At 32.5% G+C, this 23,379-nt stretch overlaps 5 protein-coding genes across 5 annotated transcripts; 3 read left to right on the top strand and 2 right to left on the bottom strand.

Annotated features, from left to right (window-relative positions):
- Positions 1-1,238: 1,238 nt before the first annotated feature.
- On the top strand, positions 1,239-1,718 carry LOC112420949 (uncharacterized). The gene has a single exon (XM_024780800.1). It carries the CDS (start codon positions 1,239-1,241, stop codon positions 1,716-1,718), a length of 480 nt encoding a protein of 159 aa, XP_024636568.1.
- Positions 1,719-1,828: 110 nt separating this feature from the next.
- Positions 1,829-2,293, top strand: LOC112420948 (uncharacterized). The gene has a single exon (XM_024780799.1). It carries the CDS (start codon positions 1,829-1,831, stop codon positions 2,291-2,293), a length of 465 nt encoding a protein of 154 aa, XP_024636567.1.
- Positions 2,294-4,574: 2,281 nt separating this feature from the next.
- Positions 4,575-5,309, bottom strand: LOC11439271 (uncharacterized). Its single transcript, XM_003609464.4, has one exon. It carries the CDS (start codon positions 5,227-5,229, stop codon positions 4,813-4,815), a length of 417 nt encoding a protein of 138 aa, XP_003609512.1. The 5' UTR covers positions 5,230-5,309; the 3' UTR covers positions 4,575-4,812.
- A 9,195-nt stretch (positions 5,310-14,504) lies between these two features.
- On the top strand, positions 14,505-16,902 carry LOC11440300 (uncharacterized). Its single transcript, XM_003609462.3, has 5 exons — positions 14,505-15,023; positions 15,127-15,852; positions 16,117-16,196; positions 16,283-16,354; positions 16,462-16,902. Exons 1-5 carry the CDS (start codon positions 14,697-14,699, stop codon positions 16,712-16,714), a joined length of 1,458 nt encoding a protein of 485 aa, XP_003609510.1. The 5' UTR covers positions 14,505-14,696; the 3' UTR covers positions 16,715-16,902.
- Positions 16,903-18,221: 1,319 nt separating this feature from the next.
- On the bottom strand, positions 18,222-22,292 carry LOC11438190 (uncharacterized). The gene is made up of 6 exons (XM_003609461.4): positions 21,921-22,292; positions 20,009-21,013; positions 19,716-19,889; positions 19,133-19,272; positions 18,778-18,888; positions 18,222-18,691 (listed from the first exon to the last, which is right to left on the bottom strand). The coding sequence occupies exons 1-6, from the start codon at positions 22,047-22,049 to the stop codon at positions 18,613-18,615; spliced, it is 1,638 nt and encodes a 545-aa protein (XP_003609509.1). The 5' UTR covers positions 22,050-22,292; the 3' UTR covers positions 18,222-18,612.
- Positions 22,293-23,379: the final 1,087 nt, after the last annotated feature.

Genomic DNA, 23,379 nt, shown 5'->3' with positions numbered 1-23,379 from the left:
GTAAAAAAGCACATAATTTTACACTGTAATCAATCACAACCGTTGATGTGACATCGAACGGATCAGATTATACATCAATTTTATCATTTTGATCATTGAATCAAATCAAACAGTTTTGATCTGTTACAGCATTGTGTTGTAATCCAAGTCCATAGTCTAAATGGTAAAAATCATCATGTTGGATTGAAAAATTAGAGGATTTTTATCGCAACAAATCAAAACAATGGTAGAATTATTTTTTTAATGTTGACTATTAAGTTCTAAGAACATGCACATCGCCTGCACATATGGGTGGTATCACACTGTCCAATGCTTTTGTGTCATAAGATCATGGATAATTGGCATTGAAATTGAGTAGTTAAACTATCCATGGTAGTAATGCATTACTATATTACTACCTTCCTTTTCCTGCAATTGTCTGATTTGTGCACATTTTGTATTACTTTTGAGTTTTTTTTTTCTTTTAATTAATATTTATATTATTGAAGAGAAGCCCAACGGTAATATATATTTTATTCAAGCCAACAAACTATACATTTCTCTTCATACATATTTAACTCATGCAACGGTAATATATATTTTTTTCACTCATGCAACGGCTAATTTTTTTTAACATATATATTTGATTATTTATCCTATTCCATGGTAAAAAAAAAAAAAAAAAAAACTACACATTTCTTTTGAAAATGAACCCCAACAATCAAGGATTTTGGTCCAATTATATACAAAATGGTGGTAATCCTCTTTGTAACCCAAATCAACAAAACAACTCATATTTTGGAAGTACATCTCATAACCCAAATCCACATCATAATCCAATTTTTTTAAATTCTCCTTTTATTCCAATTCCACAAAATAATCTACCTTTTGGAAATTACCCATATCATACTTCACCTTACCAATATCAATCTCAACAATTTTCATCTCAATCAACTAACCCCACTATGTCTCATGAGGTTCATATTGGTAATGGTTGTGTGCAATCAAATGATCAAGAGACTTCAACACTAAAATCTTGCACTCAAGGTGGCTTGGAAAAAATCATACTTCTCTCAATTTCATTCCTTTAAAAAAAAAAAAATCTCAACTTCCCTCTTTGTTCACATTCAATATCATACTTCTCTTCACATGGAAGGAATATAGAGAGGAATCGCGAAGAAGGACACAAGCGATTATTCAATGATTATTTTTCAGAAACTCTAGTGTACACGGATGAGCAGTTCTGTCTAAGGTACCGAATGCATAAACATGTCTTTCTTCGCATAGTTGAAGCTCTTGGCCAATATGATGGGTATTTTCAGCTGAGGGTTGATGCAACTAGTAGATCAGGTATTTCACCACTACAAAAATGCACTGTTGTTATTCGTATGTTGGCATATGGAACATCTGCTGATAGTGTGGATGACTATTTGAGAATTGGTGAAACTGCAACACTAAAACGTGTCGATAAGTTTACAAGGGGTGTGATCAGTGTATTTGGGCCACAATATTTGCGAAAGCCAACGACTGAAGATATCGAACACCTGTTGCAGATGGGGGAGGCACGTGGTTTTCCAAGTATGTTGGGTAGTATTGATTGTATGCATCGGGAATGGAAAAATTGTCCAGTCGCATTGAAAGGGCAGTATGTTCGAGGTGATCATGGTAAACCCACTGTTATGCTTGAGGCAATTGCTTCACAAGACCTCTATGGATTTGGCATGCATTCTTTGGGGTAGCCGGTTCAAACAACGAAATCAACGGGTTGAACCAATCTGATGTCTTCAATGATGTTGTGCAAGGGCGAGCTCTAGAGGTTCGTTATTCAATAAATCATACTGAATACAACATGAGTTATTATTTATTTGATGGCATTTATCCTGAATGGGCCACATTTGTGAAAAGCACCCCGATGCCACAAGGAGGAAAGATAAAATTGTTTGCCCAACATCAAGAAGGCGCAAGGAAGGATATCGAACGAGCATTTGTAGTTCTCCAATCCCGATTTGCAATCATACGTAACCTGACTCGATCTTGGCATCTAGATTCACTGAAGCGCATAATGAATACGTGCATCATATTACACAACATGATTGTTGAAGATGAGCGTGCTACATATGGTGTCAATTTTGATTATTCTTATGATCATCTTGGCAATGACCCAATTGCACCATCAAACGATTCTAATATTGATTTTCGCGAGTTCCTACGTAGAAGACACCATGTTCAAGATAAGCAAATTCATCGACACCTTCAACAAGATTTGATAGAACATATATGGGAACGTTTTGGGCATGAGAATAACCGCAACTAAAAATTATTTTAAAATTTAGTATATTTTGAGGTAGTAGTTTATTTCAACGTTTAATAATTTTATTAATGTATTTTCTTATAACTTATTTGTGTCAAGTAGTACATTATTTAATATATTTTCGTATAATTTTCATTTAATTTTATTTATTATTTAGATATTTTGATTCATTTTGAGTCTATTGTGTGATACATTTTATATATTTTCATTACATATTTTATATATTATTGTAAAATATAATTTAAAATATATTGTAGTTGTAAGATAAGTGAGACCCATTTTAGAGTTTTAGAGGAGTGGTATGAATATTTAGAAAATGTAGTTAAAATGATTTAAATAATTGAAAAGTGTAAAGTAATAGTATAATATATTATGTGAGTCTCATTTATACCATCCATTTGGGTGGCATGGATGTGGATGCTCTAAGATAAGGGAACTTCTACATTGAGGTGTACCAGTACTTCCACTTCATAAATTTATAAATTAACGATCATTTTATGAAATAAATAGATATTTGTCAATATTATATATTAGAAAACATCATTTCATAAGGAAAAAATTTCATTTCAATATTTATAAGAATCATATTAAATTTTTAACATTTTCTCATAAAAAATAATAAATATTCTTTTTTATGAGTAATAAAAATTCAAAAAAAGTCAATTTTAAATTTATCGATGCTTTTGGTAAATAGGATTTAAGTATTATAATTTTCAATGATAGAAAATGATTTTTTTTTCTTCAAAAAATAACTAATTTAATTATTAATTTAAAGGTTTGATGCACCGATACACTCAAAATTTTAAGTGTACCATAGAATTTACTCTAAGATAAATGGAAAGGTTCTTGACTTTCAAGTTTAAAATATTGTAAATTTGATTCACAAGATTAAGATATTGGGTAAAATATTTGCAGTACCAACAAACAAAGGTCCAAGAGCGTGACAAAATATGAATAGAGTCGTCATGTGTCAGAGTTTCAGTTAACATTACCAATCCATCACCACCTCTCCCAATTTTCAACGCTACTCAAAATCTCGAAAATCCATTATTCAAAAAAAAAAAAAAAAACTCAAAAATCCAAAAGTAACAACTCATCCATCCTGACAAATATATAAATAAAAGAGAGAGAAAAATATATAAATAAAAAAGAGAGAAAAATAGTTTTAAGTGTTCTTATTAATTATTTGTGCATTTTTCACTATCGTAAATGTAAGGGGGGTGTATTGGATTAGGATTTTAAAAGACTATTTTAATAAAAAAAGTCTTTAAGATTTTAAAAGACTGTGTGAAATTGTATTGATTCTGTGAGATTTTAAAAGACTTTTTATGTAAAAGACTTTATACACTCAAGATTTTAAAGGATTTATCACACAGACTTTTAAGGATTTCATGTGATTTTAAAATTTCAAAAGATTCAATAAATTTTAGGAGAAAAAGAGCAGAGCAAACTTACAAGCGTGAATGATAAAAATAATGAACAAATAAATTCTAGCGTTTGAATAAAGAAAAATAAAACCAATAAAAAATTCTTTTACTATAGATTTTCAAATTTTAAGAATTTTATGAAATTTATAAGATTTTAAGGGACTAAAAAACACTCTAACACATTATTCTCAATACACATTTTTTATTTGTTAAAAATGTTATTCCCATAAAATTCAATCGTACATATTTAAAATTATGCCAACACTTACAAATCTTTCAAAAAAAAAATATTGTGTCAGCCATTACAAATCGGTCGAGTTACACGAGTTTACCGAGTGTTAACTCAGTCAAACTCGTTAAACCTTCCAATTTTACCAGAAACCGATTTTACCTCAGAGTTAACACGATTTTTGTACCTAAAAATGTCAACTCGATAATCTCGGAGATTTAACACTCGATTTGCGGAACATTGATTACGACATACTCTCTATCATAATATTGAGAGGGGGGATGAGAGATGAGAGAGAGAGAGAGAGAGAATGGAGAGATAGAGAAACGAAGAGAGAATAGGGAGGGGGAGAGAGAGAGAGATGAGAAGAAAAAGATAGTAACTTTTAAAATAAAAACAATCTCAAGAAATCTCATATTTTCATGAAAGATTTTTTCTTGTTAAAATTACACTACAAAATCCCACAAAATCCATCAAAATCCAATTTATTAAACAATCCTTCAAAATTTGAATGATTTTGAATACCACAAGACTTTTTTTAAATAGAATATATTGAATTGAAAATTGTGAAAAAATAATAATTAATATAGTAGCAAACAAAAACAGCGAAGAAACACCATCAAGAGAGTAAAACCACCACCATCATCATTTTTCACATTTATCCTTTGTTTTCTTTCCTAATTCTTATTCATTTCGTTTAAATTCCATAAACATTCATTATCTACAATAAAATGAAAAAGAAAAAATGACATAAACACAAATAACAAAATCCAAAAAACTGTTCTAAAACGTCACCGGATCGGAGTTTTTATCCTATGCCTGCACCTGCATTGCAAAATTCTAGATCTGCGCCGTTACATTTAAGATCAACTGATAGCGGCGATTTTCACGGTATCATTAACTGCCGCTTTCGGCGATAACGGCGGAGAAGCCGGTAATCTCGCCGAGAAACTCCTGAGATCATCAACAGACTTCTCGTCGTTGGCATCATCTTCGAAATTCAACGCGTAACTGAGAGCGTCGTAGTGGAAATCGGCGGAATGGCGGCGGCGGTGGTGAACGATCCGGGAGATGAAATTGGTGCATTTTTCCTTTAAATGCGGCAAATCAATTGAGCGAGAGTTGTTGTTGTGATTGCGATTATGAGTTCGAAGCGATGAACTTCGAACGATTCTCGGTTTCACGCGATGGTGAGAGAAACAGCATGAAAAACAGAGAGAGGATTTGAGTTTATATTTGAGGGAATGTGGTGATTCGAGAGTTGAATCTTCTTCTTCCGCCATGAATGAAAATTGTTGAAGGTTTTTGGATTGGGAATGGTAGGAGTAGAAAGATGAAAGCGAGAGAAAGAGTGTGTAGTAGTAAATAGAGGAACGAGAGAGGAAATGACGATAAAGGGTACGGAGGTTGGATACTGAGCGGAAAGGGGTATCGTATTCTACGGAAGGGTATTTACGTCAATTGGAATATAATATTGTTCCATTCAGATAATAAAGTAACGGCTTGTATATGCGTAAGCCAAACGTAGTATAGCATGCCCTATCAATCCAACCTCCTTTACCTCTCAAAAAAAATTCTTCACCTTTTTTACTATTTTCTTTTGAGTAAATATCTCTTTTCGTCCCTGTAATATTAGCGAATTTTGATTTTAATCTCTGTAAAAAAAAGATTTAGATTTTGTCCCTGTAATTTCAAATTCTTCCACTTTTGATCGCTCATTCCATCACGTCAGCATAATCTGCATACATGGCACGTAAAATGAGGGATCAAAAGTGGAGGAATCTGAAATAACAGGGACCAAAAGTAGGAGGAATCTGAAATTACATGGACAAAATCTAAATCTTTTTATTTACAGGGATTAAAACCGGAATTCGCTAATATTACAGGGACGAAAAGAGATATTTACCCTTTTCTTTTTCAACCAAAACGAAAACTGTTCTCTTTATATCTAAATGTGCTTATGTGGCTAATATGTATTGATTGGGGTAAATTACCCACCATTCTTCCATGGTACCCTAGTTGTCACCTTATTCTTTGGTTTTTTTCTAGATTACCCTTGAAGAATGGTGGGTAATTTACCCACCAACCAATAAAAATGAGCAATTAGTTGGTGGAGTCAAGATAGTTCATGAATACCACTTAAAATGTGCTTATGTGGCTAATATGTATTGATTAGGGTAAATTACCCACCATTCTTCCATGGTACCCTACTTATCACCTTATTCTTTTACAACAGCATTAGTGCTAGTTTTTAGTCAAAAAAGTCCAAATTATATTTGGTCATAAACAAATTAAAGCATATAGACTTAAATGTACTCATGATCTTACTATTTTTAAAACAAAGAAGTTTTAGTCCCTTATTTTAAAAGAAAAATTTCAATTATAAAGTGTAAATCGTTTACACAATTTAAGACAACAGTCATTTTCATGATGATTATTTAATAAAATAAAAACAGTGGTGTGACCCACATAGAAAATATCCCATATCGACAAAAAGGTCCTTAAAACTCTCCTGCTTCCAAGACATTGTAGTCAAAACTTCACCATTTGTATCTCTATAGATAGCTCCCAAACTCCATGTATATTCTTGTGATAGATTTGCATATGTGTTAACTATAACCGTCCCTGCTATGGGTTTTTCCCAAAACCCTCGTTTGATATGTTTGTTATATGGCTCTCCTAGTATGATTTTCAGGGGTTTGTATTGATTTTATCACATTGTATGTACTAAAAAATGGTGTTCTTCTTGTTTTTTATAGTATCTAAAATAGTAATGTCTTTACTTTAAAAAATCAGGCTGTACCTCGCAAACCATATATTATACATTAGCGACGTTGTGTATTTAATGGCCTCATCATTCAAACTGCCAATAATCTGTCTCGGCTAGTGTATGAAATCACACATAATGATATTTAGGAATTGAATACCAAAGGTAGATCCAAACCAAGCCTTCATACCAAAATCACCTTCCATGTAAAGATAGTTCACAATTTCCACTTTATTGGCACATCTAGGGCATAAAACGTCTCCGGCCAAGCCTTTATGATTTAACTCACTCATGACATGCATAGAGTCTTTAAGAATGTGTCATGGGAAATCTTTGTGCTTAGGTATAGTGTGGAGATTCCATAATTTCTTCCAAATCTTTTTGTCACCTCTATGATGACTCTTCGATGCTTTATAGCCAGTTTTTACAGAATAATTCCCATCCTTGAAAAACATACACATAAACTTATCTTCAATTTGCTCTTGGATTAGAGAACGTTGCTTGATTTGACTGCTCTCATTACTATGAAAAATAGTGTCAAACAAGGTTTTATTCCAAGTTTTGGGTTAAGACTTTAAACCCATTATCAACATGGGGAAAGTATATTACCTTGAGTCATTTAGCAAGCATAGTAATAGGCTCAGTGTGAAGCCTCCAAAATTGCTTAGCCAAGAATGCTTCAATGAAGCTCCTTATGTTTCTGAACCCAAGTCCACCATCATATATACTTGGACCTAAACAAATTATCTTATTTCCTCCGATGAATTTTCCTTTTGTTATATGTTCCTCCCCACCAAAACCTACATATAGATTGTTTAATTCTATCACAAATTCCCTCGAGGAATCAAAAAGCAACTTATAACATAGGTAGGAATATCTTGGAACGTTGTCCTGATTAAAACAGCCATACTAGAGAAGGATAAATGTTTTTCCTTTCACCCTCTCAACTTGCTTCTTATCATTTCCATGAAAACTTTGTTCTTAGAATGACATATATGGGTAGGTGATCATAAATACTTTGCTATGTTGTCAGAATCTGAATAAGCATGTTTAATTGAAAGTTGTTCAAGTTGCTTAAAACTTATAGCTTATCATTTTTCATCTCAAACAGTTACCCCTGCAGTCTTGGCTAAAAAAATAAATATTAATTAAATGCACTTTTTTATTTATTTTTTTACGACAAAACAAACACACAGCCGACCCTAGTTTTCTAGTGAGAAAAACTCCAACTTCTCTTTAAACTTTCTTTCTCATTCGTACATCGAGGAGGGGTGGTTTTATGTCATTTTTTGACCTAGAATCACCCATCTACATCTTGAGTTTTATCATATTATTATTTGGACGTCAACGTTACAGATCCGAAAACATGGGTATTTCGGTGACTTGAGTTTTATCATATTATTTGTAGGTATTTTGCCGTTGTATGCTATTAACTTGGATTTTGTGAGTTTGTTCGCAGATTCACCCTTTACGTTTTTAACGATGTTTGTATCTGATGTACTCTATCGATTTGAATGAATGAATATCGTTTATTTTTTTTTATTTTAAAAAATGCACTTTTTTTGTTTAAAAGCATGACCCCTTAACTTCCATCATTTTTTTTTTTTTTAAATCTCTCTATCAACTTCTACCAACCATCGTATATGCTTATGTCAACTAACAACAACTTATAAGATAATCATTTCTCTATCACTCTTTACAACAATTTTGTCAACAATAATATCTACCAACTAAACTTATGTCCAAAACCAGCTTAGTGTGTGTTCGGTATCACGGTGGAGATAATTAAATTTGATAGAATTGATTTTAGTTAAAAGTTAGTTGCGTGTGATGTTTAGATATAATATATAAAAGTGATTCTTATAAATTCATGTTGTTTGGATAAATTGGATCAAAATTGATTTTGAATGCAAAATTACTAAAATGGATATCAATATTTATATAAGATTAGCTTTTTTTTTATGGAAGATTAGAGTTTTTTTATTTGTTCAAATAACATATTGAATAGAAATTCACACGTTAATGCGAATAAATATAAAATTTGAGGTTCGAACATCAACATTTACATACCACTAAATATTTTTACCAACTCAACTAAGCTTACAACAACAATTTGATTTTACTAAAATAAAATAATTAAACAATTATGATTAATAAAATAACATAAATTGTGTTGATTGTACTAATGATAATCAGACCAACAAAAAAATATCAACGAGTGAACGAAATGTAAATATGGTTGCATATCCTGATTACATTTTCAAAATTGTTGTTCACACATTTCATAAGGCTGAGGCACACAAGTAAAATACGTAAATGCCTTCTCGGAACTGCAGAAGAATTAAAAATCCGGCTGCAGTTAACTGCCGAGGAAAACTTCAGTAGTTAACTGCCGAGACGTGCTGAACATAAGCAGAAACAGAAACACATATCAGTTTCAAAACTTCTCATGACTTCTCAAATTCTTTCCAATCTTCACCAAAGCCATTTTCACGAATTGCAAACAAATCAACTGCACATTATCACAAGTAAATTGTATCAATCATTTTAATGATAATATTAGTTTGCTTAGGTTTATTTTTTTAAAAAAAATTAGAGTAGTTTGCATGTGGTTAGGGTTAATTTTAAAATTGACAATTTGATGATTGCATGTGTAGTTTATGAATTGATAAATGAATGTAGTTGTTGCCTATGTAGTTTAAATCATAATGTGGCTTTGAATGGTGGCAAATGAAAACAATTTGAATATGTTTTATACTTTGCACACAAAGTGTTTGATCAAATGCCTCAATGAAAATTATATTGATTATTTAGTTAGTTTAAGTTATGGAAATGATAGAAATGATGTTAATTATAGTTTGGTTAAGTGTATATTGATTTTTTAGTTAGTTTAGGTTATGAGAATTATGATGGACACAGATGATTAAGTGTATAGAAATGATTAAGTGTATGTTAATTATTGAATGATGTTTAGGTTATTATGGAAATGATGGACATAAATTTTATTGTAATGATGATTATATTGAATGATTTTAGGTTATGGAAATGATGTTCGTTGTTGTACTTTTAACGTGTTTGATTATGTTTATGTTTAGTTTAGGTTTAATGTGTTTGATTAGGTTATGGAAATGATGTTAATTTTTTAATTTTTTGTGTATATATGGCCGATCAGGACCCATTGATCCATCTAAGATGATTGGTGGTAGTCAATCGAACCAAACCAAACCGCATGTTTTTTTTTATCTTGTGGTTCAGATAACTTTTAGCCTTAAAACTGAACCAAACCGCACCGTGAACACCCCTAGTTACAAAGCCATTTCTCGTTGATAGTCTTTCGCATCATCCATTACCTTTAAATCATCTCTAGGATTGCAACCTCAATTACAGAAAGAACCTTCGAACATCCCTTATAAAGTCATCACGACACTTTTGTATTTTGATCACTCTATCACTATCCAATTTTAGATCTATTGGTTGTGTTAATAGTATCTTTTATGCTTTTCTTTTTCTTTTTCTTGTGTTTCATTGTTATTTTTAGTTCGCTCCAAGTTTTTCCTCCACGTGCTTGTTGAAATGTTTAAGAACGACTCTTCTATGGGTATCATATCTTGAGTGAGGAGATTACGAGGCTGTTACCAAATTCAATGTCCTCTCAGTCTTATTTGTAACTTGTCAACATGTAGTTGAATTGATCTTAAAAAAAACATGCGGTTGGATTAATCATGCCAGAGATGTCTTATAGTCAATATGAGCAAGCACCAACAAATATATTTTTCCTTACATAGATGAAATTAAATATTGTGGATTTTTTGAAAGAAGGAAGCTTATAGCTTTTCATTATTAATCAAAGTAGTTATACAATGAGGAATGTTAAGATGCAAATGGAAACTAGCATGTGATAGTGCTTCCCTAACTAAACTATGGGCAACACCATTGGCTTGTCTCCTAATAAAACTCACATCAGAGTTTACTAAATCGGTCATCAACAAATGTCTACGATCATGAAATTAAATATTGTGGATCTTAGCATTATTTCTTGACTCTTAGACATATGTGGATGAAATTAGGTTTGTTGTTAGGATTAATTTGGTTTTCAAAGAGGTTTATGTGTATCGTTTGGCGTTTGCATGTTATTTACTTTTTTAATGATTGGTGTTGATCTCAAAATAGATACAAAGAATATCTCAACTTGTAATTAATTTGATTGTAACATCTTTATTTCAACATTTGAATGGAAGTTTATTTTTCTGTCACGAAAAGATAACACTTTCATTTTTAGATTTCGTCAACTTTTTTAGACAAGAACTTTACCAAATGAAAATAATTTCTAAAATTGTTTTTCCATAATAAACACAGCAGCTTTAACGATAAAGTTATTAGATCATTGAATTGAATCTTCATTTGCAGTCCATTCTAAACTGGTATATAAAGTTATTTGAAATTCTAACAATGATCGACGATACTCTTCAGAATTAATAGCTCATAACCCTCCCATCTTTACATATAAGGTAATCACATAATTGGTGTTGACCATATACATATTAAGTCAGCACCTCAATCATAAAAATAAAGATGATCGTCAAAGACTACTTTTTAAGAGAGGACATTTGTGTTGAGGTAATTTCTATGGTACACTCAATAAAAGTGTATCGGTATACCCATATGTTAAATGAATAGTTTAATGAGTTATTTTTTTTTAAAAAAAAAAATATTTTCTATTGGTTACAATTATAATAATTATATTTTATTTCTCAAAAGTATCGGCAAATCAAAATTCAAATTTTTTTAATTTTTAATACCCATAATAGTGAATATTGATTTTTTTTTTTTTGGATAAAATGTTAAAAAATTAGTATGATTCTTATAAAGGATGAAATGACATTTTTTCTTATAAAATAATATTTTCTAAAATATAAAAGTTGATAAATATCTCTTTATTACATAAAAATGATTGATAACTTATTGATTTATGAAATAGGTGTACTAATACACTTTAATTTAAGAATGTACCATAGAAACTCTCTCGTCTTGATTACAATTTTAAACATATTTTGAGTACCGATCTACAAGAGATCACTTATAAGAATGGACCATATTAAAATTTGCCATATTTTACAATACATGTAGCGCTATTAGTTTAAGTTCAAATATGGTCCACTTTGTTATCTGAAGTAAAAAGAAACTAATATTTTGGGTTAAATAAAATTTTCATCTTAAAATTTTTTATTTATTTTTAATGTAATCCTAAAATTTTCAACTTAAAAGCAATTTTTATTTATTTTTAATGTAATCCTAATATTTTTGTGTTTGTAAAATTTATTGATTGCAAGATTCACCAAAATGAAAACATCTCAAAGTTCATATAGTCTTCAACCAAAGTAATTTTTAAATGAGTTGAATTTTGAGACTCACGAAAAAAGATAAAAAATCTTACGAAAAAGGTGTCCAACTCTTTATCAATTTTTATTTTTTTTGGTTATAACTCTATCAATATAACCACCATTTCTTTACTATAAATATAATTTTACAAAAATATTTTGATCGACTCATTCTCTAAACTAATTTACAAGTGACACGACAAACTGACGTGTCCTTCATGTATCTTTGATTGTTGACTCAATAATAACAATAACACATGATAAATCCAAAAGAATCACACAACGAAACTTCCACGATGTTGCTACGTATCTTCCTTGAAGCTTCACATCTATAACTTTCTTCCTCAACCTTAAATAACTCTTCCTCTTGTCACATACTATTATATACAGATTCCATTTCTGAGTATAGAAACAACTCTTCTGTTTTTTATTTATCGAAATTTTGCTTTCAAGAGTTCTATAAAAATGCTTCCAGGAGTTGAATGTGCTAGAAGGAGACGTTTGTATAAGAGCAAAGTTGAAAGTGATTCCACAAAACGTTCATTTTGTTTATATACAAGAAACCTCAAATCAACAACTTCCTCACCCACAAGCTTTTTGAGGCAGAATCAGTACTCATACCCAGATGAGAAATTGGGAGGATCAGCTAGAGAAGCCAAACGGAGATTAGATGAGAAGTTCACTGCAAGCATGAAGTCGGAAAACTACAAAAGAAGAAAAAGTCTTTTTTCGTGGCGGCTTAATTTATTTCATTAACTTAGATAGATCTTAATTACTTGGTGTGTTTCTTTAGAATTGAAATTCAGTATTTTTTTTTTTTTTTTTGTAACAAGAGTTTCATTCAATATGTAATTGAAGACACACCAATTACAGTACCATTTTATTCAAAATACAATGGTCTACACTTTCTTGAATCATGTCATGTCCCAGAAATGAAAACATTTGTCAGTTCGATCTTTTAACATAATGTCAAATAATGTGTATGTAAACCTGGAACGGAACACATAGGAATATCTGTCTTTTAGTTCAACTTACAAACCTACGAAGAACCGCTAGTTTGCATAGTCCACCGGATTTGGTAGGAAAACTTCCTTATAATGTTGAAATATGGAGTCAGTTTTCCAACCAGCCACAAGCGGCAATAACTTCGCGGTAACAATGTTTTTGTCATCGCTAAAACATCGTCACTTGTTCACTTATATTTAATGATCTGAAAGCTTGAATTCATTTCTGTTTTAGGAGTTTGCTTCAAAAAATTAAGTACCACCTTTTAAAATGACAAACAAAATTAAATTGCAATGAAATTAAAATAACAAGGTGTAAAGGAGCAAGAAATTGAAAGATAAGAAATAAAGATTGGATTTTGTAATACATAAAAAATAAAAAAATAATAAAGATCGGATTGAATTGACCCAAATTGAAATGTTGTGAACGTTGCAGTTAGTGACCCATCGATATGTTCATAGTTAGGATTTTAGGTACAAATTGCCAAAATTACTCTCATCTCTTAACTTAATTACATTTAATAACCTTTTTTTTTTAAGGAAGGAAACTTTGTTTTTATCTTTTTTTTCATTGTTTTCGTCCTTTGATTAATCAACGTGTGAATTGTCTTTATGAATTTAGCTCAGTTGATATGAACAATGTATAATATATGCAAGGTTTGAAGTTTAAATTCCGACCACCATCAAAAAAATTAACGTGTGAATTATCAAGAATCAAATCAATGATTTTATTTTGATATGAAATTTTAATGTTCAAATTTATTGTCATTCAAACATGTTTTCATATAAAGTTTAGATGAATTTTAAAAATTCATTTGCAAATGGATTAAAAAGACTTGAAAAATAAATTGACGAAATCTTTGTCCAACATTAATTTTAAGGATGGTGGTGGTACATTTTATTATGTATGGGTATTGGGAATTAGTTCTTTTTTTGTTAATTTTTTCTTTGTGCATTTTGTCAACATATAGGTAACTTTGTATTTCTTTCGTGTGGTTCTCTTTTGCACATTTTACTTGAGATGAATTATTCTTGTTGAGTTTAATTTCATTTTGGTTTCTTAAAAAAAAAAACTACTTGATAAATGAAGTAGAGATAATTGAGCAACTATATTTATGATTTAGTTGTAACCAAACAAAAAAAATTAATCTAATAATCAAACAATTGAATTGAAGTGGTTAATGAACTTCAACAAATTTGTTTTAAAAAAGTCGAGTTTGATTTTTAGGTGCGATAATTTTCTGCCAGACTATCCGCTAAAAAAAGTTGAGATTTTTTTTTTTAAGGAAAAAAAACTTGAGATTTAATTGTCAATTTTTTTTTTTGGGACCCACTATTTTTGTGTAAAAAATCAAAAGCCACATGGAAGGGTCGATTTGAGCACATGATGATGCCACGATGGTGCATAAGCCACAACGGCTAGTTTCCAGAATCAAATGACCGTTTGAGCAATAATAACAACACACTCCCAAAAGTTTCAAAATCTCAAAAACACCGAATTCAACATAGACAATATCAATACATAATTTCTGATACAGTTTTTCATCTTCAACAAAATTCTCAAACAACATTTTCACCTCTTTCAACTTCATCAAACAACAATGGTGTACACCAACTACACACCCACTTACTACTCTACTCTTCATGATTCAATCACCTCTTTCTGCAAAACCATTCTTCCTTTCAACTTCAAAAAACGTTCTTTACCTTCTGCAGAACATAGATTGTCTAAGCTACAATCCGACAACCTTAAATGGCAACAAGATTCTTTCCACCAAGTTTTAAACTTGATGGGTCTTCACAAAGAAGGAATTGTAGCTGAAACTGAAGTTAAAGCTTTCAAAACTCACTTGCTTGAGACCCTTATCGCGTCTCCTCCGGAACAAGAACACCCCATCATAATAAGAGACAAGCTTCTGTTTTTGCAGGTTAGTATCAATTTCAGTACCCTTTGAATTCACCATTGAACTATGAAACCATTTTTAACTTTTTGTTTGTTGTTTTTTGTTTTTACTATTTGAACCTTATTAGGAACTACTTTATGCTAAGTGCATTTCTGAAGAAGATTACCATTCTTCTAAAAGGCCATTGGTGCAAAGATTAGCAGTACAAGGAGCTAAGATTGATGCTAGAGACGTGATTGCGGGGAAATCGAAAGATTTGAAAGAGAATTCTGAAGAGGAGTGGTCTGTGATTGACTTGAAAGATGATAAGAGTTTGATGAACAAGGAGAATTTGAATTCTAAGGGAAAATCAAGTCATGGATCAGCTTTGAAACAGATTAAAGGAGCAGCTTCGGTTTTTGGGTTTGTATCTTCAAACAAACATGAAAAGAGTATATTTGATTCACCTCCTTTGCATAAACAACAAAGTGATGGGAAAACTATTCTTATGGAGGAAAGTGAGCCTCCGAAACCGGCGAAGGAAAGCGGTGGTGGTTCGTCGAAGAGGAAACCATTTAGGACTTTGTTTCATAAAGAGCATAAAGAGGGAAATGGTGGTGGGTCTGAGGTAGAACAAAGAGGAGGGAAATCAGTGAAAAAACAATGGGGGTTTGATGGATTGAAGAAATGGAAGAGAAATGAATTGGATGATGATGAGACTGCTCCTTTGCCTCTGAATCAGAGATCTGATAGTGAGGCTTTCTCAGCTTCATCTCAGTCTTTTGCAAGAGCAGTTGGCGATGGGCCGGATACCAAGTTGATCAAGAAGAAGTTGCATTCTGATGGTGCTCCATCTGATTTTTTCATAGATAAGGTATTTTATTTTATCCTTCCTCTAGCATGAGATATCACTCTCTCTTTAATTCAAACTTTAAACCATATAAAACTCGTCAATTTAGTCTTTGCTATTAATATGTTGAAGAATACATTTTATGGACTAAATTTTGTAGTATTTCATAAACGTTATGAACTAAATAGGATAGTTTAGGGACTAAATTGATGATTTATTCTTTAATCTCACCCTTTGAGCTAATTTTGGACATATATATTAACAATTTGTTTGTGATTTTATTAATAGGTTTTGGGAAACAACATAAAGAAGGAGTTGTCAAGAATCCAGACAGAACTTAGCAGCACAAACCCAAATCTTAAATTTTCGTGAGTTATTTTCTCATTAAAGTTCATTTGGAAAATCGAAACTTAACGTTTTGCTTTGAAATGTAACATTTGCTGTGTGCAAACAGGAATGATCAGATGGAAGCAATTTCTACAAGAATTCCGGTGGATAAGGCTGATTTGAAAAACTACTTCCCCAAGTGAGTTAACTTACTAATATAATGTGGTTTCAACTTTGGATTACTTAACAATGTACTCAACTTTTACACGGTATTGTTTCTTATATTGTGTGTCTAATGTGTTGAAGATCATGGTGTGACAAGTATGGTGATGTTGTGCTGGATGTGGTGAAAAAGGAATTCAAAAACCACGTTGAAGAAATGGAAAACAAGCGCAGCATTTCAAGAGAAAAACATTTGTCCGGCAACTCAAAGCGGTGGACAACATTTGATGATGATGAAAACGTTCATCCAAATCTTTTTGGTCATCATGATAATTCAGTTCGCAGTAGTAACATCAATCCATTTTCGCAAGGTTATGCTGAGAGTACATGGAACTGATTAAGCTGAGGTCCATATCAGCTTCTTCCTCTAAGAAACTAATTAAGCTGAGGTCTCTATCAGCTTCTTTCTCCAAGTAACATGCATGAATTTGTTCATACAAGCAAATGTTATTGTACTAGAGTATATTGTACTAGTAGTCAAGATTAATCTTTGAATCTATATTTCAAACTCCTTTGAATGTTCAAGCACCTAAACTGCGAGTGTTGACACACACTGGAGGAGTCTAATAGTACTGTCAAGACTTTAAAATGACAAAAAAAAAACTTTTACTACTTTCATGCTTGTCAAAAGAAAATAGTACTAATTTCATGATTTCCGTATCAAAACATAATGTTAGTATCAAGGATCGAATCATGAACTTCATATCACTTAACTACTTGGTTGGGGTTCCGTTCCATTTATTGAAACATCTAATCTTTTTTTTGTTGAAGGATTGAAACATCTAATCTAATCTCATATATATATTTTTTTTTGAATAAAACTAATCTAATCATATTGTTAATTGGCTTGTCGGGTATATAAAGTATAACTATACAAGGAAAAAGGAATGTGTGAGAAGACTCACGAAATTCGGATATAAAATTTCAAAATCCACGTTAAAGAAATGGAAAACATGTACATTTGCAAGAGAAAAACATCCCGGCAACACAGGGACTTGGACAACATTTGATGACATTCATCCAAATCTTATTGTTCATCATGATAATTCAGTTCGCAGTCGTAACATCAAACCATTTTCTCATGGCTATGCTGAGAGTACAGCAACAACAACCAAACTTAATCCCACTAAATGAAGTCGGCACACCATAATACTATATCATAACATCATATTTCTATCCAACTATACCGAGAGTACATGGAACTAATTAAGCTGGGGTCAATCAGCTTCTTCCTCAAACTCCATGACGTGAGTTTAACTATTTGACTAACAAAAAGATATTAACCGCTGTCTGAATCATCAATAATGCTTTTATAACATCAATATTTTCCATGTCAAATGCTACTTCAGTTTTGATAGGCATTTTGGCATATATTTGACAATCTGTTTTAAGACACATGACATGAACCAATGTCAAATGTTAAGGAACTCAATTAACCCTATAATTATAATGCCTAATTTTCCTCTGTTAACACACACTATAACAAACAAACAAACAAACAAAAAAGGATTACTGGGGGAAAATATGGGTCTGGATACTGCAGGGACATTGCCACAAAACTAAAATGGAACGATCCTCTCAATGTTGCAGTAGAGCAAGAGGAAACACAAATAATTTGTTTCATTTCTTTCCTGGCGTAAGTAAGCAAGTATATTCACTCAAGTTCCATTCCATCTTTCTTAGCCAAATTATAATGATTAATTTGTTAAGGGGAATGGTAAATGTTGTTAGAAGAGATTTAGTCTTGAACCTTCTACATAGAACTTCTTTGGTGTCCCAATTCATATCACCTGACTACTGGTTCGGGATTCCATTTCCTTGTTGAAACATCTAATCTTATCATATTGTTAATTAGCTTGTCGGGGATATAATAAACATGGAAAAAGGAATACAAGAAACCTCGCAAAATTCAGATATAAAATTTCACCTCCTTCATTAGCTATTTAGCAACTATCATTTGCCAAAGGGTCGGATGGATTTATCACTTATGGTTATTCAGCATACACTTCACATCAATTTAATCTTTCAAGATTTCTCATATCAATTAGTCTTTCAACTAATTTTAAAGTGAAATCAAGATGATCTGTCAAGTTCTCTGTGATTATCAAAATGAACCATTTTGATGATACTAATTTCTGGAGGAACAAATTGATGTGAAGTGTACATGTAAATATGTAAACGACGAAAATGGAAATTTAACCTAAATTTGAACTATTTACATTCATATGTACAATATCACCGAGACTGCACTTCTGAGTCAGTTGACAACTCTGTTAACCCTCCACAAACATTGCTGCGACACAGAGGACATACACTGTAAAAGAGAGAAGTGGAAAAAAAATGGTTACTTATATGTTGGAAACAGTTAACTATGAAAAGAATGAGACAATATCTGGTTACCCGTGTATTTCCTTCAGCCACTTATCGACACACGACATGTGATATTCGTGCTTGCAAGGAAGAACTCGTATTTGGTCCCCATCTTCATACTCCGCCAGGCATATGTAACATCTACCAAATGATTATTAACTTTAATTTGTTATATTGGAAGATACCAGAATTTTGAACTGCTAAATGAACAAATAAAAAAAAAAGTACAACTTTCATGTAAGCATTCAAGGGCAGAACAAAGTATCAAAACATCACTGGCATAGACAAGAGCATTAAAAACTCAGCCACGACTACTAATCTAGGGAAATTTGTTTAGTTTGATGATGATGATGATGATTATAATAATTGTGATCAAAGAACTTACTGTTCAGCATCATTGCCTCCATCAGCTGCATCAACCTTTTTGTGAGACTTCAGAGGGAAAGAGTCCACGACTGATTCAGGTGCAGGGAGTGAGGTGGATAGGGACTGGGATCCAGGTTGCCGATGGATTTCATCTAAAACCTGCGGTGGAAAAATATGGTGCTGAGCAAATTGGTTTTGGTCCACATATCAGACTTCTCATGGTCCCAATGGCAAGGTACAGAATCATTTTGGGCCAAACAATTATTTAGGTCTAATGAGAGACATTTCAGGTGACCAGAAAATAATAGATTCGAAACGGTTATGAATAATGAATGTTCACCATGCAAACCAAAGTTCTTTATGCACAAACATATGAGGCTAACATAACAAGTAATAATAGCATTAGCACATGCCTACCAACATTTTGTGATGTAAGTTCACACTATCCTATCAATGGTATATCATAGTTAGATTTAACCAACTGACACTCATCAAGAACTGGGATTAAACTAAATTCTGAAAATTTAAAGCAATGAACTATAGATGCATGGAGTTAATTATGCAAGAAAAACAACATATGACAATTGAGACAAGGTTAAAACCTCAAAAAGAGCTTCAGCCAGCATGACTATTCTTGAAATACTTGATCGAGTGCTAGATTCCTCAGCCATTGGGAATGACTCGCACGAGCACATACCGTCTGCATGGAGTCCTAATGGACATGAAGTGTTCAACCGACCAATCTCATCAAGGCCACCACGAAGCCTTTCCCAGATCTGTATTAGTTAAGTAAACAACTTAAGTAACATGCAAGGGATCACACACCCAGTTAAAAAATGCAAGGACTAGTGACATACGCAACTTTCAAAAAAATACTTCAAATGTTCAGAATCACCTCAGATCTTGAGTTTCGCACTCTTTCATTCAATCTGTGAATTCTGCTGCCCCTATGTCCAGACGCACCCCCAACACCATAATTTGATAAATCCTCATCAAAATCAACATGCCACCGATCATGAGATCCCAAATCATCAGTGCCTCCAGAAGAGAAAACGATGGTTGGAGAATCACCAAGCCTTCTAGAACTGCGTTGTGAAAAAGCATCCCAAAATAATCTTCTACTATTCCTTCTGGCGTCATGATCATCGGCATCTCCATTGCTGCCAGACAAAATGTTGGAAGATATTGCGACCACATCAACTTGAAACAGACCATCATTTCCATGTACTATTTCCCGGTTGGACACAAGAATACCTAAACCTGAAGGTAATGTTTCGTGACGAGCTCCATCTTCTGGCACTTGAGAAGCTGGTAGAGTATTAGAAGCTTGAGAAACAGGAATGGAAGAACTATGGATAGATATGCCAGCATCTGTGTTGATCTCAACAGAAATTTCACCAGAACTTGAATTTCCGTACTCTTGAGAGATTGGGCTCCTTGGACGCACGGTCTCATGAGATATTCGAGAGACGCCACTAAGCACTGGATCATCAACATTATTGATTCTATCCTTGTTAGCAGAATCATTAACAGAGAGAGAGACTGGATCTGAAGATTTCTGTTCAACAAATGAAGTACTAGCTGCGTTGTTGCTATCACTATATGATTCAGGATGGCTATGACCAGAACTTACCTGATAAGGAGGGACTAGCTCCTTTTGTTCAGACAAGCAGTTCCTCTGACTACTTGTAGCAACATTTCCAAAAGAACCTTCAACAGTAGCATTCTCACGGAACCCAGTTCCCGTATCGGTCGAGGTTGAACTTTCAGCTTGAGCACAAAACCTAAATCTAGCTTCTTCTGCACCTGATAATGTCGACTCATCAGCGAGTTTCTGAATTTCATCATCAAAATCTCTAGCTGGATCAACCTGAAGTTCTTCATATTGATGTCCTTCCATCTACAAAAAAAGAAGTAGAAATATCACTTACTTAATGAGCCAATCTCTGAATATCTATTTAACAACCATCCTCGAATTACTGCATGTTTAAGGGCATAAATTTACATGTCATAGTTATACACAACATTGCTAAATGGCAGCTAGAGCACTATATCAGAGTGGAATTTAAACAAATCGCTATTGTTCTGCGATACACTGTTTAGTACAGTATGTTGTCAAATAGATTGTGCAGTGGAATTTGAACAAACCGCTAATTTCCACTATCTGCAATTGACAACATTTCTTGTACACTCTATTTACCTTGTGAGAATTCGACTAGTAACAAAAAAAACATAATTTTTTAAATTCATCTTTAAACAGACGCTTAGATAAATAAATCAGTGGCAATCAACTATGTATCACTAACACTTCTAATCGAAAGTGCGTCTGGTGTTTGACACCGACACACGTACTTACATTCAATTATGACAATCTTTTCGATTACTACCGGTGACGACGTGTCAGTGTTGTGTTGTGTCAGTGTTTTGTCTGTGCTTCATAGGTAATCAACATCCCTCTACAATTCCATGGAAAGTAAAGGTGTGTCACTACTTTCCATTGAATGAATAAACAATTAAAATAAACTTGTAACATGTAAAAATTTAATTTTTCAATATTTCTAACAGATAATGATATCATTGGCATCATCAAATAACTTCATTGAATAAGCTCATATATGTCAAATAGTATGAATCAATTGAAAATTTATGAGATTATATAATCATCACCAACTATGATAATCACTACATGTATTGTTTTGATCATATGAATAAAAAAGGGGATCGGATGAATGAACAGAGATTTTAAAAAAAATGGAATACTTTTGAATTGAAAAAGTGAAGGTGAATAGAAAAAAGAAAATGGGTACCTGAGAAATGGAGCGAGAGGTGGAAGCACCACAGAGAAAGGAAGAGAATCTGAAGCGATGGTTGTTGTTGACCCTTTGAGTAGAAGAAGAAGAAGAGCGAGAACCAAGTCGACTAGAGGTGGAACCCATGTTACAGAGGGAAAGAGAAAGAGGGGGTGCAAAAAGTAAGTCGCAGAGGGGTCAAAGAGAGAGAGAGAGAGAAAGATAAGAGGAAGAGGAAGTGACGAAGAAGAAGAAGATGTTGATGTATGTCTATTGCTTATTGATTATTGCTTGATGAGTGATCAAAATGGAAAGCTGACCAACTTTCAGTTTTTTCTTCATTCACTCAATCAATTCTTTCCGAATTTTCTTAGTTTACATCTAAATTTTCATTCTCAAATAAATGTCCACTTAGTTTATATGTCTATTTTTTAAATGAAAAAGATAAAGATACTAAAAGAGATAAAGATGAATGTATATATATGACGTCAATTACGGTGTCTGGATTTTGATTTTATCTATTATAACTTTTTACTTACTAAGGCAATAACAAGCTTAAATAGTGCAATTTGTTTTTTTTTTTTTTTGTTAGAAATTTAAAGTATTCCTCAAACAAAACAAAAAAAAAAATAGAAATTGTCGAGTTTTTTTTTGGTCATGTTCGAACTTTACACATTGCATATATTATGCGTTATCTCTACCAATTGAACTAAGTTCACCAAGACATAAATTGTTAAGTTTTATAACATAGGTTTGCGGCCTAAATATGAATATTAAGATGTTGGAAGATATCTTTGACATGTGAAAAAAAAAGTAAAAATTGAACATAGCACTTATAGTTTCATCATACACTATGCATCTAATATTTGCAATATAATTTTCTTTTATTTTGTTAATTTTTCGATTCTCGTATGAGGCTTGATAATTTTGAAATTTGAATATAGGTAAGTATAAAAAAAATATATAAGTTATGTTTTTTTAAGTTATGTTTTTTTTCTCCGTGGTGTGTGCGTTTTAGACACCTATATGACTTGGTTGTTAGCAAGGCAGTCACGGTGAGGAACATGTTCTTGTTGGGTGTGGAGGTTGGCGGGGAGGCGTGGCAGTGGCGACATCGTTTGTGGGTTTGGGAGGAAGAATTGGTAGAGGGGTGTAGGGAACTATTACTCACGATTACTTTGCAAGATTCTTCTTATGACAGGTGGCTTTGGTTACCGAACCAGAATGGTGGGTACTCGGTCCGTGGTGTGTATGACTTACTGAAGGCGCAGGAACAACCCCATTTACATCAAAATTTAAAGTTAATTTGGCATAAACAGATATCTCTTAAAGTATCTGTTTTTGCGTGGTGTTTACCGAGGGATCGTTTACCTACTAAAGAGAATTTGACAAATCGTGGGATCATATCAATGGAGGCGCGATTGTGTTGTGCCGGGTGTGGGCATGTTGAGGACTTGAATCATCTGTTTCTGACTTG

The sequence above is a fragment of the Medicago truncatula genome, chromosome 4 (assembly GCF_003473485.1).
Source record: "Medicago truncatula cultivar Jemalong A17 chromosome 4, MtrunA17r5.0-ANR, whole genome shotgun sequence".
Classification (NCBI taxonomy): Eukaryota; Viridiplantae; Streptophyta; class Magnoliopsida; order Fabales; family Fabaceae; genus Medicago; species Medicago truncatula.
Note: the sequence above shows the minus strand (reverse complement) of the source record. Positions and strands in the feature narration are given on the sequence as shown.

Coding starts and splice junctions, on each gene's coding strand:
- LOC112420949 (XM_024780800.1), top strand. CDS start 1,239: ATGCATAAACATGTCTTTCTTCGCATAGTTGAAGCTCTTGGCCAATAT.
- LOC112420948 (XM_024780799.1), top strand. CDS start 1,829: ATGAGTTATTATTTATTTGATGGCATTTATCCTGAATGGGCCACATTT.
- LOC11439271 (XM_003609464.4), bottom strand. CDS start 5,229: ATGGCGGAAGAAGAAGATTCAACTCTCGAATCACCACATTCCCTCAAA.
- LOC11440300 (XM_003609462.3), top strand. CDS start 14,697: ATGGTGTACACCAACTACACACCCACTTACTACTCTACTCTTCATGAT. Junction 15,024..15,126: donor ACAAGCTTCTGTTTTTGCAG/GTTAGTATCAAT, acceptor GAACCTTATTAG/GAACTACTTTATGCTAAGTG. Junction 16,355..16,461: donor TTGAAAAACTACTTCCCCAA/GTGAGTTAACTT, acceptor AATGTGTTGAAG/ATCATGGTGTGACAAGTATG.
- LOC11438190 (XM_003609461.4), bottom strand. CDS start 22,049: ATGGGTTCCACCTCTAGTCGACTTGGTTCTCGCTCTTCTTCTTCTTCT. Junction 19,890..20,008: donor TGCGAAACTCAAGATCTGAG/GTGATTCTGAAC, acceptor TAACTAATACAG/ATCTGGGAAAGGCTTCGTGG. Junction 18,889..19,132: donor GGAGGCAATGATGCTGAACA/GTAAGTTCTTTG, acceptor ATCATTTGGTAG/ATGTTACATATGCCTGGCGG.